This window comes from Brachycentrus maculatus, unplaced genomic scaffold (genome assembly GCF_059751285.1).
Source record: "Brachycentrus maculatus isolate JH-2025_06_01 unplaced genomic scaffold, ASM5975128v1 h1tg000905l, whole genome shotgun sequence".
NCBI lineage: Eukaryota > Metazoa > Arthropoda > Insecta > Trichoptera > Brachycentridae > Brachycentrus > Brachycentrus maculatus.
The window spans coordinates 127,023-142,251 of NW_028281630.1; the positions used below are offsets into that span (position 1 = coordinate 127,023).

Consider the following 15,229-nt stretch of genomic DNA (forward strand, 5'->3'; position numbering starts at 1 on the left):
CATCACTCTGTGATATCATTTTGATCTGCCCTTTAATTTCGATTATTTGCCAGCTTCCTGAATCATAAATAAACATTATTTGCTTGAAAAACAAAGTTTCACAACTATATTAACATCATTTAGATTTACTTTAATATTTCCAAACATCAAAAGATAACAACAAAAATTGTAAAAAAATATACTAAAATAAAACAAATCAAAAGAGTCAAACAAACTCCAACGTAATACATAATTAAAAAATGAAAAATATTGCACAAACTGAGATATTTGTTACAGAATTACTTAAGACTACGTTTATCAACTTAAACAAGTTTATATTTTGAAATGTCATAATAATTGTAAGGGGGTTGGTTTCTCCATTATATAAAATAAATCAACAATCATCCCCCGTCAAATTATTATAAGTAGGTACTCCTCAAAACATTATTTAAAACTATCCATTATTTATTCACAAGAGCAAAGAGATTTTTACTTTTTACAATACATTTAAAGTTATCCATCCCCAAAAATCCCATAAACTTTATATACACCTTATATTAGAATGCTTATTCATAAATTGGTGCATATTTTAGAATTTTTAAAACAGTGTATAGTTTAAAATAACAAGCATTGAGTTCCATATATTCTCAAGTTGTTAGCTAGTACATAAAACATTGAATGGTGTTGCCATTAATGCAATTCTTTCATTGCCTAAAGTACCTATTCTTTTTCATTTCCTAAATAGCTAGAATATCTTTCACATTCATTAAGCTCCTACACATATCGTTCACTCCTTTCAACAACATCATGTATCAAAAATCGCCAATTTTCAGTTGTGCATGTTTTCGGAATGCCCTGAAAATTTACTATATCCCAGCAAAAGCGGCATATTTTTCACATAATATTTACCCGCTACAGGGCAGAAAGTTTCGTTTTTGCATTTTGAAGAAAAGGTATTGTTCAATTATTTTTTTAAATATACTAAATATTTTTCAAATGGAGAAAAAACATTCAGGTTTTACCTAAAAAGATCTGTTGCACCGTAAAAAGGTCAATAAGTGACTTGATATTTATTTTTAATACATTGTTTTATATTTTTAAACTTTAAAAACTATCTCCTGAAAAATCAAGTTTTTTGATATTTGACATTGTTGAAAGGAGTGAGCGATATGTCATCTGCATCTCATCATCTGCTCCTACAGATATATCATCACATAAAAAAATATTCCACTCATTTATCCATGAATCCGGTGCGCAGGACTGTCTTCATACATTTATGATGTGCAACATATTTTTTTAACATGTTGCACATCATAATGTATGAAGACATTCTCTTCTCAGTGGAAAGGTACTTTTGTAGTTCTTATGGCAACACTCAAATTAACAACACAAAACAGACTTATGCAAAATAGCTGTGCTATGCTCAGAGAAAATTGCAATTAACATTTTAATACCAAGACACAACACCATTATCTGATTGGTTGTTGATGATCCAATGTTTAAATTTTTTTGACAGCTCAATTTATTTTAAGTACTGTTTAAAAAATTCCTAGCAATATGCACAAATTTATGAATTGAGGATTATAATTTATGATCCCGAGTATTTTTATAAGCTAATGATTGCATATGAATATTATGTTTATACCAGAACCAGTTATTTAGAAAATATTCAAATTATTTCATTAAACTATGGACATTGTTTAATGCAAATATTTAATGCTATTTTTCGTCATAAAAGTAAAAATTTCAAAGCTGTCTGCAAGAGAGGTTTTAATAAATAAGGACATGTATTAGAGAATACTAGATTTGCCTATTTGCTTGAATTTGATTAATAATAAAATATCTCTGAATTTTTTTGTTTAAATTTCCAAAATATATTTATAGATTATATTACGTCAAAAAACCTTTAATTTTTTTAAAAACAATAAACTAAATTTTCTTTTAATTTATACACCAGTAGAAAATGTACTGAAAGAGTTTCATATATATTAGCAAATCATTATAGAAAAGTAACATATGAAAAAATGGAATGTCCCACTTATATACTTAAAACACTTCCATATAAACTTGTATATAACATTCACCGTGTTTATTTACAAAGATAATCTCAATATAATAGCTCTATAATATTATCCACCTATGTGGCATAGCGGTTGGCGTATTCTGGCACCATTTTAGAGGTTCCCGGTTCAATTCTCAAGGAGCGGGAAATAAAATATAAGTAATTCTTCATTCTTAAATTCTGGACTAATTGGCTGACGTACAAGACTGATCACCTAGCCTTCATGTAGTTAGCGACCGAGAAAACACTGCGTCGATACGAAGCAGTGCCCTATGCACCATTGGGTGCTGACAAGAGTTAGAAAAAGAAGATACATACTAAAGTATAGATACCTCTCCTGCAAAGAGATAAGTTTGTACAATTTTTACTTTTAGACAGTATAGTAATATTTAGTATTAATGAGTAATTAAATGTGAAAAATGCTATCTTAATAAATTATGATAATCTAATATATAGATAATCTAATATATATGAGATTGATATCCCCCAAAATCAGATTAAAGAACATTAAAACTGCTTAAAATCAATTAATAACTCTTAAATATATATGCATAAATGCATACATGTTATGTAATTACATATTTTTAAATATTTTAGTGCTGAGATTTGTTTGCTAAAATTGCTGAAGACTTTTTTGCTAAAATAGCACATTTCAAATTCAGTGGACATTTTAAGGGCAAAAACAAAGTTTTTACAAAAATCTACTTCTATTTTTCACTACAAATTAGTTAAATTTGTTTATTTGTGAATATTATTGACGAATCAGAATTTGAGAAACGCGTATGCTGCGACACAACATCCCATCTCGACCGCCAAAATACACTGGCGTCATCGTCAATAAATTGATGACCGCGCTTTTGGCAAAGTATAACAGAGTCATTATACCGATTCTCAGCACTCTAAAGGTAAACGTCGTAAAAAACTTTCACCTCGTAACTACTAAAAAAAGTAAAAATAATAAAAAATTTACAAGTTATTTAAAAAATAAATATATAGACATGTTTAAGGGAGGTAGCCTAAAGAGTCGGCTAGTGCAGCTGATGGACCTCGGTATAGTCCTCTCCTCGCGCTTAGTAGTCTTCCGTCGGAAAATAGGGCTCCTACTTCCGCTTCCTTTTGGGATATCAACGCTTCTTTTGAGCGATGCATCATCACTGAAAGCGGACAAAAAACTCTTAATTTCAAAACCATTCAAAGTTTATTTACCTGTGGCTCTTAGATTTTAAAAGCTCATTGAACCAGTTTCAAGAATTAATGCAATATAGATGTTTAATGATGGGCAGAATGGAGAACATTACACAAGTGTTAAAATTTCAGTCTCCGCAGTGTCATTACACTGTTACCATTGTTAGCATGCCCGGCTACCGTTCTGGAGATCCCGGGTTCGATTCCCAGGGGGAGGGTTGAATAAATAAAAGTGATTTTTTAATCTAATATTTATTCAATATTACCCTGGTCTGGTACCTGAAGCGGACGGCTGATCACCTTTCCTTCATGTGTTAGTGATCAAGATAACAGGGCACTTATATGATGCAGTGCCCTGTGCACTATCGGGGTGCGGATAAGGGTCTGAAGAAGAAAAATTGATAACTCAAGCCAGCCAAATTCAATGCTGTAGGCCCTGGTATGTCTGAGAAGATAGAAGTTCAGAAGTCTGAACTTCTATATTCCTTCATTTACAAATAAAAATTGAGACACTGATAACATGTGTATATTTTTTTTATTGAAGGTAGGTACTTTTAACACATTTCAGGTATGTATATTTTGCGCCTGCGGATCGCTGGCGACGGGATTTGATAATTATGTAGATATATTGTAGTTAACACCTTAACAAAGAGATTAGTATATTTACTATTCATATAAAAACATCGGATAATTTCTTCTTTTCTGCCTTTTCAATTGAGGCTGGCACAGAATGCAAAAAAATAACCTTCCCATCCTTTCCCATCCGAAGTGTGTTAATACAAAAAAATAATGATTGACTTGATTATTTTCATTATTTTGTCCGCCTCCGTAGTATTATGGTCAGCACGCTCGGCTACCGCTCTGGAGGTCCCGGGTTCGATTCCCAGGGGGGTTCAAATAGATATAAGTGACTTTTTCACTGTAATATTTATTCAATATTACTCTGGACTAGTACCTGAAGCGGAGGGCTGATCACCTTTCCTTCATGTGTAAACGATCAAGATAACACTGCATTTATATGAAGCAGTGCCCTATGCACCATTGGGGTGCGGGTAAGGGTTTAATTCATTATGTATAGGTGATTTTTACTCATTAAATTTCCTATTGTACAAATGAATAAAGTAGTTACTTGGAAGCTGCATGGATCCGCTCCTGGTCCCGTAGAGACCCATGCCTCTGCTTGACATAAAGAGATCGTAATCCAAGTGGAGATTGTCGGAGCTGTAACTCTTCCTTCCTCCCCGGGTAAGGCCGGTGCTTGGGCGTCCCACCTCAGTCGAGCAACTCATTCTCTCAAATGTGTCGAACCTGCCACGCAAACCATCAAACACAACATCAATTAGTCGCTTGTCTCAGACTATGAGTCTTTTTAAAGACGGGAGTTGCCTTTATTCAATTCAATTCAATTAATTTATTTCAATTAATACAGTGAAAGCTCTATCTATCGTTTTTAAAGGGACCTATTAAAATAAACTATGAATGCGGGATTAAGAGGTCAATATGCAAATAGATACGACTGAGTAAAGATAACGTCCTCCCAATCTGCATAACCATTCGTAGGCTGAAATTCTAAGAAGAATATATGTTTCAGATGCAAATGTATTTATTAAAAAAAAAATACAAACCTGAATAGAATTTTAAAAAATATTTTGTTTTTTAACTGCTTTATTTTTATAAGTCAATAGTATATTTTCGGCTTTGCAAATAGTATTTTTTTCAGCATCGGTTATTGAATGTGCATTGTAGAAAGTTTTCTTTCAAAGAGTGTGCGCGCTTCTGGAAATGCAGGTACAGGCAGCGGCTCCTTTTCATCAATATCTACCTCTCCTGCTATCGGTTACACAAGCTTTCGATAGTTTCTATCCCATATGTTGCCGTTGAAAGTAAAAAAAATGGAAATAATGTAAAAAGCAGACAAAATGTATCAAATATGCAGCTGAATTCGAACGATAAATGCGGTAAATGGTGATAGAGAAACGATCGATGCGGTTTAGTTTAGTATGAAATTGAGTCGGGATAGAAGAAATAAACGACACATCCGGGAAAACGATTATTCGAGGAACGATAGATAGAGGTTTCACTGTATATACATTACAAACTATAAAAAAAATCGTATACATTAAAATACATTAAAATAAAAAATATGCAAGAACTATTGCTAAAGGTGTAGAAGAATTCCCCTTCGGAAAACTCCTTCAGACACATGGAACAGATCAATATCCAATGAGATATTGTTCAACATAGCGGTAGCTCTTTCTACAGGCATAACCATCGGCAAGTTGTTCCTATGTATAGGTATGTGAAACAATCTATGTCGACACTGTCTTAGGTAACTATCAGGAACATACAGACCAATGTTCCGGATAATTTCAGGATTATCGATCACACAGCGCAACACAATCGATAAAAATGCGTAATCAAATACACATTCCTTCTAGTAATTATTTACCTTACTTATTATGCACAAGGTTTATAGCTCATAAACTGAATTTTTGTTTCTTGTAGCTAAAAAAATTGTTTTATTTTAATTTGTGTTGGGAACAAGGATAATAATCTATTGTGAGCCAATCAGGAACTTATCAGCATTTGCTCATTGCTGGGAGGATGCCACGTAAAACTCCTCAGGAGAAGCTGGACTGTTGGCTGTCGTCAAAGGGCCTTCCGTTCTACTAGAAGAGGGTTTTGTGTCCTAGCTTGGTTTATGGTACCTATGTAAAGTATGCTTTACTGTCTAACCACACCCAAGTTTTTTAAATACTTGATAATGCTAAGTATTCTACAGTCTTCCTCTGCTTCTATTTCCAACTACGTTTGCCTCATAAATTTGTTTTATAAGGCGTGTTGGCGAGTGTTTTTTCTTCACCCGTTCGAATTTCATAAATAAATTGTAACAAAAAACTTTTTTACTCACCGTGAGTTTCTCTTTGTCAAAAACTCCAGCCCTGTGGAAGTGTGATTAAGGACAGATCTCGCCTTCGGCCTGAGGGGTTCGTAGTACAGTGAGTCGAGGGTGGCCGGTCCGGGAACGGACCTCCGTCGAGGAGACCGCTGAGACCGTACCGGCAGGCACCTCCCTGACTTGCAGGTGCCCGTGCGGTGAGCGGGCAGCGGCACGCGGGTGCTCTGCGAGTGCCGGTTGCTGCCCTTGGCGTTGCGGCTGTTGGCAGTCAGGCTGCGGACGCCGGGGACTGTGCGGCAGTAGCACTTGTCGCTGTCGGCGCAGCTCTCCGTGTCACAGCCGCAGCAGCTGTAGCACTGGCTGGATTCTCCGGCTGTACAGTCGCAGCACTTTTCAGCCCTGGAACAGTTAAACAATCATGTTAAGAATAAGGATATTTCTGTGAACTTAAAAAGAAAAGTGATCGAAACATGTATCCTACCTGTATGGTCTGGAAACTATCAGTTAAACTGCTAGAACCTAAACTGGTAGTGAACAACAAAGCACTCGGACTAACTCTAATGTATGGAAGTGAGGCATGGAGTTGGCGAAAGAAGGATGAAAGTAGATTGTATGCAGTTGAAAAGCGATCCCCCAGACAAAAGTAAGGCTAAACAATGTATAATAGATGTTCGAATGGTAAAATAAGTAAAGAAATTAAGAAAGGTGGGTTGAGATGGTTTGGATGTCAGGATGAATGATCGAGGAAAGATCGGTAAAACAAATTAATGAGGTAAATGTAGTTGGAAAAAGGAGCAGAGGATTGAGGAATACCTGACATGATCAGGTATGTCAAATACATATGTATGTATGAGAAGGTTTATGAATGTAGAATAGGTAAAGAATGTTTGCAAAGACAGATTAGTGTGGAGTTTTATTTTCTCTGCCTATGAGGAGCTGCGTGATGATTAGGTAGCAAGTAAATTAGTATTGTTATCATGGAAATTGTCCTCTTTTCTACTTTTTTTTATTTATAATTATGATATCACCAAGGCTGATCTTGTAAGAGCAAAGTCAACAGTCTTGCACATCTGTTAAGATACTAAATGAGATAGAGAGTATAGATAAAATAATTAGCACATAACTTACCTGTCACAAGTTTCCAAAGGAACTGGAGCCGGAGGTGGTCTGGGTTTCACTTTGACCGCACAGTAACATCGGTCAGCGCAGCTCTCCGACTCACATTCAGAACAGGACACGTATCCGCTCGAGCTGTTTCTGTTCTGGCATCCGACTCTCCTGCTCAAAGTCAAGAAATCGGAATCCTCGGAAGTGCTGACTCGGTCCGTATTACGCCCCTTTCCCTGGCGCTTGGAGTTTTTCCTGATCAGGTGTGCGTTTTCAGAACGCTTGGAATTTCTCCGTTTTACGCTTTGCCTCTTCGGGGTCTGATTGGGCGTGGCTTCCTTCGGATGAAACTGCCTCAAATCGTAGCTAGACGTAGAAACTGAGCTTTCGGAGGTGATGATCAGTTTTTTCTTGTGTGCAATCTTCGGCATTTCAAACGTATTCGCTTTCGGTATGCTCTTCTCTCCTAGACTTAAGATTTTATTCTTTAACAAATCTTTTCCAAACGGTTTTCTAAACACTAGTTTCAATCCTCTGGCACCTATCAGCATCTTCTTCCTCTTGTTTTGGACGGTGCTGTTTCTTCGTAGCAGTTTCTTCTTTTGGCGTCGCATGATTGCCTTGCTGTGCTGGAAAAGCTCGTCTTTTGTGAGCGTAACCGCCAGTTTCAGGAGGAATTCTTTGTAAATAGGTTTCAAGTCGTTGAAGGACATTCCTTCCGCGTCGATTATGGCCCCGAGTATATCGTCCATACTGTGTAAATCTTCCTGGACCCTGAATTCATTGAATAATTCACTAAATCCTAGTGGAGAACCTCCCCCTTTTTTTCCATTGTTTCTGAAATAAAAAAGAAAAACCAATATGTAATATTCTATGTACCTAGTTACATATAATGTTACATACCAATAAATACATATATTTAAATATATATTATTTTTATAATAAGTTTATTTTTTTTTCCCTACAGATTGTTATTGTTAACAGTAAACATTTTCCAAATAACAAAATTAGCCTCTTGTTCATTTTTATTTTTTAATTACATTGTGTACAAATAATTCTAACTATGGCTTATGCAACACCGCTTATCGTGGCCCTATTTAGGCTTCAACTTTAAAAGTTGCGTGTGGATGCGAGTGTTTTTCCCTAGAATTTTCACTCGTGAATTACATGAAATTATATTAACTTTAAACATAAATAGTAAATCCACTCACGAGTAGGCATAGGCTGTGAAACTTAATAAGTTGAAGCATGAGTAGGGTCATGAAAAGCGGTGTTGCATAAGCCGTAGCTAGATTTCAGAGTCACTTGGACGCTAGGTAATTTAAAAAAAAATACTTGTGAGTGCATTTACTCTGTATGTTTATTTAAAGTTACGATAATTTCATTTAATTCACGATTGAAAATTCTAGACAACAACATTCGCTAAATTAAATTATAATTTTTATTTTCTTTAAATATTGAACGACTGAACACCCTGTGTTTTTTTGTTTTTTTTTTCTTGTTGCATCGCTACCAACTGCGCAGCGCAGCGGCAGTGCGGCGTACTGCGCAGTCGCAGTTCATAAAACGTCCGCATTTCGCATCTGTCACTTCTGTCACTTGCGAATTCCGCGAAAGTTCTCCGGTGACATGGTTCCCGTAAAACGAAATTAAATCGTGAAATACTATAGTATTATACGAATAAGTTCGTAGATTTAAGTAAATAAACGTATTTAATATAAATAAGTACCGAAATGAGCGCTATGGAGTACATTTTGATCAAAGATCTGCGGCCGGGGTTAAAGAACTTGAATGTCATATTCATCGTTTTGGACGTGGGTCCGCCGACCATAACCAAAGAAAATAGGGAGGTCCGGACTTTCAAAGTGGCGGATCAGACGGCGTGCGTGAATGTGTCGGTGTGGGACGAGCCGGGCCAGCTTCTGGTGCCCGGGGACATTGTGCGCTTGACGAAAGGCTACGCCTCCGTCTGGAGGCAGTGCCTGACGCTTTACTCTGGGAAAAACGGCGACATTCAGAAGATAGGCGAGTTCTGCATGCTGTTCAACGAGCAGCTGAACATGAGCGAGCCGAATCCGGCGCTTTCTACAGCCGGACTGCTGCAGAACAGCGTGCCGCTCGGGAATAACACCAACAACGGGACGAATAACGGGTCCAATCCCGGGATGAATAGGCAGATGATCAGCGGGCTGCCGCACTCGCAGATGATGCTCAACCAGCAGAAGAACAACATCGGAGGAGACAGGTACCAAGGAGAGCAGAACAAACCTCCTACTAAGATGAACCAGCGGGTAGGGCGCGGTAGCCATCGCGGGGCCAACCGGGACGACCGCAGATAACTAAACTCCAACCCGGGAAGCGTGTTCACCTTCCCTAGCTTAGACAACGGATCGAAAGACCAAAATTCGAAATAACTGCCAAACAAAGACATTTTAAGACTTGACTAGTTTTATAAATACGGTGAAACCTCTATCTATCGTTTTCAAAGGGACCTAGTGAAATAAACTATAAATGCGGGAAAACAATGAATGTGGGATAAAGAAGTCAACACACTTTATTTATTAATTTTAAATCAAACACAGATTTTTTAAGTCTACTAAGTTGTATTTTATTAACAAAAACACATAAAAAATTATATTGTGACAATTGTTTCGCCTTGTTATTAGGGCATTATCAAACGACTTAGTAGACTCAAAAAATCTGTGTTTGATTTAAAATTAATACATAAATTAAAATGGAGTTCTACACATTAAACGCCAAATCAATAAATAAGTCAATACACAAGTATATACGCTCGAATAAAGATACCGTCCTCCCAATTGCATAACCATTGGTAGGTTGAAATTTTAAGAATACAAATTTTAGATGTAAATAAATGTATTAATTAAAAAAAATACAAAGTTGAACAGAAACCAAAGATTCAGACATCTGTATCCATCACACAAGCTTTTGATAGTCTGTATCCCGCACGTTGAAATATTGTTGTTCAATATAACAAAATTGAGAAAATGTAAAAAAAACAGACAAATTATATTTTATTTATTGTTTCGGCATTAACTTTGTGGTAAGACATGTTACAATGATTAAAGAAAACACTTGTTTTTTAGCACTTGAGTTTTGTTATAGACTACATGTTTCAGAAATTAAACTTCCATCATTCAGGTCTGTATAATAACTTATTATTGTTATTATACAGACCTGAATGATGGAAGTCTAACTTCTGAAACATGTAGTCTATAATAAAACTCAGTGGTAAAAAGCAAGTGTTTTCTTTAATCATTGTGACAAATTATATCAGATATGTAGCGTAATTCAAACGATGAATGCGGTAAAATGTTGGATAGAAAAGATCGATGCGATCTATTTTTGTGTGAAATGAATTCGGGGTAGAAGAAATAAACGACACATCCGGGAAAACGATTATTCGAGGAACGATAGATAGAGGTTTTACTGTAACTCATTTATCAAATTATGAGCTGTGCGCGTTGTGAGAGAGAGAGAGAGAGAGAGTGAGTGGCTACGAGATACTTGATTCTAACTAATTATAATATGTGTTCACTGCGGAAAGGCAAACGGTATATTTACGCTTAAAACAATCGTAAAGTGTGTGTATTTATAAATTTGGCGATGAAATTTAATTTGTAGAACTTCATTTTAATTTATGTACCGTAAAACGGGGCTACTTGAACTTTGATGTGTTACTTGAGCCCAGTACAAAAAAATATTTAAATCTGTATTTGGTCTACAATAATGAATGTATCGACATGATTCATTGTTTCCCTGACAGGTGACACTTATGGCCACGATACGTTCATTATTGTAGAACAAATACTGATTTAAGTTTTTTTTTGTACTGGGCTCAAGTAACACATCAAAGTCCAAGTAGCCCCGTTCTACGGCATTAAATGTTATATCAAAGATTGATTTTTTTGAGTTTACTAAGTTGTATTTTATTGTTGAAAAAACACTTATAAAAAATCAGTTTTGTGATAATTGTTTCGCCTAGTTATGGCATTTTCAAACGAATGTCACATGTAAAGTGTGCGTTTGTAAAAGCTAAAGTCATACTTCCGTTTTACGAAGTCTGTAAATCACAGAAATAAAATTGATGTTTTTTATCGTTTCGGCATTCACTTCATGGTAAGACATGATAGAATTATTAATAAAACAATTGTTTATTACCGCCCAAGTATTATATTTTAATTTTAACGACTAGTTTCAGAAGCTACAGATACTTCCATCTACGGGTTTGAATATAAGCAGCTTAGTGTCGGGTTGTGGTCCCGTGGTTAGTGTCGCGGACTCTTGAGTTTCTCGTTTCGAACCCGTTCTACCACAATTTGATACCTATTTCTAATAATGAGCCGCTTAGGTTCACAGAAACAGTATGAAATTTAAATATTTGTGTAAATAATAAAAACACAAATATTACTCTTTTTAAAAGAAAAAAATATTCCAGCCCGTAGATGGAAGCATCTGTAGCTAAAACTAGTAATTTAAAATAAAATCTAATACTCAAGTAGTAAAAAAACAAGTGTTTTTTTTATGAAATAAAATTTACTAAATAGAAAATTATTTATGCAGAATATATATGATTTTATTATATCAAATGAAATTACAGTTTAATATTTTGCTGCATTTACTTATTTTTTCATATTTTTAAATAGCTAAAAAGTCTATTCAATTAAAACAATGTATCGTGGGTATACTGGCATAAAAGATTGACTCAAAAATCCCCGTTTGAATAATCGCTGTTATTTAAAGCTTTTTATTTTTCATTCATTCAAACCCTTATCCGCACCCCAATGGTGCATAGCGCACGGCATCATATAAACGCAGTGTTATCTTGATCGTTAACACATGAAGGAAAGGTGATCAGCCCTCCGCTTCCGGTACCAGTCCAAGGTAATATTGGTTAAATATAAGAGTGAAAAAAATCACTTTTTATTTGACCCCCCCGGGAATCGAACCCGGGACCTCCAGTACGGTAGCCGAGCTTGCTGACCATTACACTACGGAGGCGGACAAAGCTTTTAGCCTGAATAAAATTATTATTACTATTATAACCCTTATCCGCACCTAATGGTGCATAGGGCACTGCATCAAATTGACACAGTGTTATCTTGATCATTACTTACATGAAGGCAAGGTGATCACTCTTGCGCTTCAGGAACCAGTCCAGGGTAATATTAAATAAATATTACAGTGTTAAATCACTAATATTTATTTTCACCCCCCCCTCTGGGAATCGAACCTGGGACCTCCAGCAAACACGCTGACCACTACCCACGGAGGCGGACTGAATAAAATACCCGCTTTTAATCTTAAAGTTGAATTTACTTTTAAAACGACAGATGTATGACATTTCAGTGTGTTTTGCCAGTTTAAAGAATGTTGAAAACTTTATAATATGCATCGTTAAGTCAAAATTGCATATTTTCGAGGTAACGTTTTTTGCCAGTACACCTACGATATTCGGCTGTCCAAATTTAAAACACAGTAAGGGACATTTTTTTTTTGTAATAGGTTTTTTTTGCATTTATGGACTAAGTAGACTCTACTTAGTCCAAAAATGCAAAAAAACCTACTACAAAAAAAATGTCCCTCACTGTGTTTTAAATTTGGACAGCCGTATTATGTATACGCTTTGCGGACCTAACACAGTATACAGAAATTATTTAAACTGGTATGTGTAAAATCTTCATTTAGGTATATAAACTGTTGATGCATATATCGCTCACTCCTTTCAAGAACGTCATAAATCAAAAAACTTAATTTTTCAGGAGAACGTTTTTAAAATTTAAAAATATAATACAATGCATTAAAAATACATATCAAGCCACTTATTGAACTTTTTACTGTGCAACAGATCTTTTTAGGTAAAACCTGAAGGTTTTTTCTCCATTTGAAAAATATTTAGCATATTTAAAAAATTAATTAAACAATACCTTTTCTTCAAAATGCAAAAACAACACTTTCTGCTCTGTAGCGGGTAAATATTAAGTAAAAAATATGCCACTTTTGCTGGGATACAGTACATTTTCTTGGCATTCTGAAAACAGGCACAACTGAAAATTGACGATTTTTGATTTATGATGTTCTTGAAAGGAGTGAGCGATATACATATAGCCTCGACTCGATTGTGTTAGTTAAGATCAATGTATTTGTATATAAACTATTTTATTCAATGTGTAAACAAATCAAAATTATCATAATTTTATAATTAAAATGTAACTTTGTTTTAAAATCACTATAAATATTTTATTAAAACTCAATTAGAATGTGCGAAAAAACGATGTGTGATAGATGTTCGCATAGTGAAATAAGGAAGGAAGGAATGCAAAGCTGAGACAAGCATTATCGATAAAATTAAGAAAGGTGTGTTGAGATAGTTTGGACATGTAGAACGAATGAGTGAGGAAAGAACGGTAAAACAAATTTGTGAGGCGAATGTAATTGGAAGAAGGAGCAGAGGAAGACCGAGAATAACTTGGCACGACCAAGTATGCCAAAGTGGTCAGGTTAGGAGTCGAAACAATCGGCGGGTATGTATGAGGAGATGCATGAACGTGGAAGAGGCGAAGAATGTTTGCAAGGACAGAATGGTGTGGCGTTCTATTCTCTCTGCCTGCGGGGAAGCGGCGTGATGGTTAGTTAGTTTTTTTTTAAATTATAATGTCTACCGGTTTCGAAGCTAACCGCTTCTTTATCAAAACTGATTAATACAATATTTATAGTAATAAAATATTCATAGTGATTTTAAAATAAAGTTACATTTTAATTACAAAATGGAAAATCACAAAGTTAGTGCTTCAAATATAAATTATATTATCATAATTTGCCTCAGTTGTCACTCTAAATGATCAATTGGAGCATCAACGAGCAAAATTGACAATTATGCCGACCATCTCCGGGGTACCTAATGACGTGTTTAAAAATATTTCCAAATGTATATATTCTTCTTCTTCTTTCCCTCATCCGCACCCGATGGTGCATAGGGCACTGTATTAAATTGATGTAATTTTAATTTGATTGTTAATTATACGACGGCAAGGTGATCGGTCTTACGCTTCAGGTACCAGTTCAGGGTAATATTAAGTATATATTAGAGTGAATAAACGTTTGTATTTATCTTGACTCCCCCGGGAATCGAACCCGGGACCTCCAGCGTGGTAATCGCTACACTATATGTAGAGGCGGACATTGTATATATAGCCCTCTTTAAATTTTATCCTTTAGAATGCTATTTCCTTTCCAAATCTGACATATATAAACTTATATGATTTTGTTTTTTTGAGAATTATCTCATCTTTGTAGTTAGAAAAATTCAAAATAAATATTTGAAATACCTGACAGCTTTTTCCACCAAAACATTGACAAATTTTGTTTAATTTTTGAAAATAATGTTTAAAAATAATGCATTATTGTATTCCCATTATGAAATTGACACATACCTTCTTTTTTTATTGTACAATATGTAAAAAAAAAAGATTATTAGATGTATCGGGTTGTGGTCACATGGTTAGTGTCGCGGACTCTTGAGTCAGAATTTCTCGGTTCGAACCCACTCTACCACAATTTGATACCTATTTCTAATAATGAGCCGCTTAGGCTCACAAAATAGTACGAAATCAAAGTATTTTTGTAAATAATAATAATATAAAATAATAAAACCCCTACCGCACCCCAATGGTGCATAGGGTACTGCTTCATATAAACGCAGTGTTATCTCGATCGATTACACATGAAGGAAAGGTGATCAGCCCTCCACTTCAGGTACCAGTCCAGTGTAATATTGAATAAATATTAGAGTGAAAAAATCACTTATATTTATTAAACCCCCCTGGGAATCGAACCCGGGACCTCCAGAACGGTAGCCGAGCATGCTGACCATTACATTACGGAGGCGGACAATTGTAAATAATAAATAAACACAAATATTTCTCTTTTAAATAAAAAAAATTGTGTTCTTATTATATACTTAAATATTTCTATTA

At 35.2% G+C, this 15,229-nt stretch overlaps 2 protein-coding genes across 3 annotated transcripts in view; one reads left to right on the forward strand and one right to left on the reverse strand.

The window, feature by feature from the left end:
- Window positions 1–2,970: 2,970 nt before the first annotated feature.
- Window positions 2,971–15,229, reverse strand: part of LOC148299888 (uncharacterized) — a 96,175-nt gene continuing 83,916 nt past the window's right edge. For both annotated transcript variants that reach the window (XM_088275532.1, XM_088275531.1), the window contains exons 7-10: window positions 7,254–8,069; window positions 6,138–6,524; window positions 4,356–4,534; window positions 2,971–3,195 (exon numbers count right to left, since the gene is read on the reverse strand). In XM_088275532.1, coding sequence (XP_088131658.1) covers window positions 3,044–3,195; window positions 4,356–4,534; window positions 6,138–6,524; window positions 7,254–8,069 — 1,534 coding nt within the window. In that variant the 3' untranslated portion in view covers window positions 2,971–3,043. The remainder of the gene's footprint in view (window positions 3,196–4,355; window positions 4,535–6,137; window positions 6,525–7,253; window positions 8,070–15,229) is intronic.
- Window positions 8,841–9,856, forward strand: LOC148299889 (SOSS complex subunit B homolog). The gene has a single exon (XM_088275533.1). It carries the CDS (start codon window positions 8,966–8,968, stop codon window positions 9,569–9,571), a length of 606 nt encoding a protein of 201 aa, XP_088131659.1. The 5' UTR covers window positions 8,841–8,965; the 3' UTR covers window positions 9,572–9,856.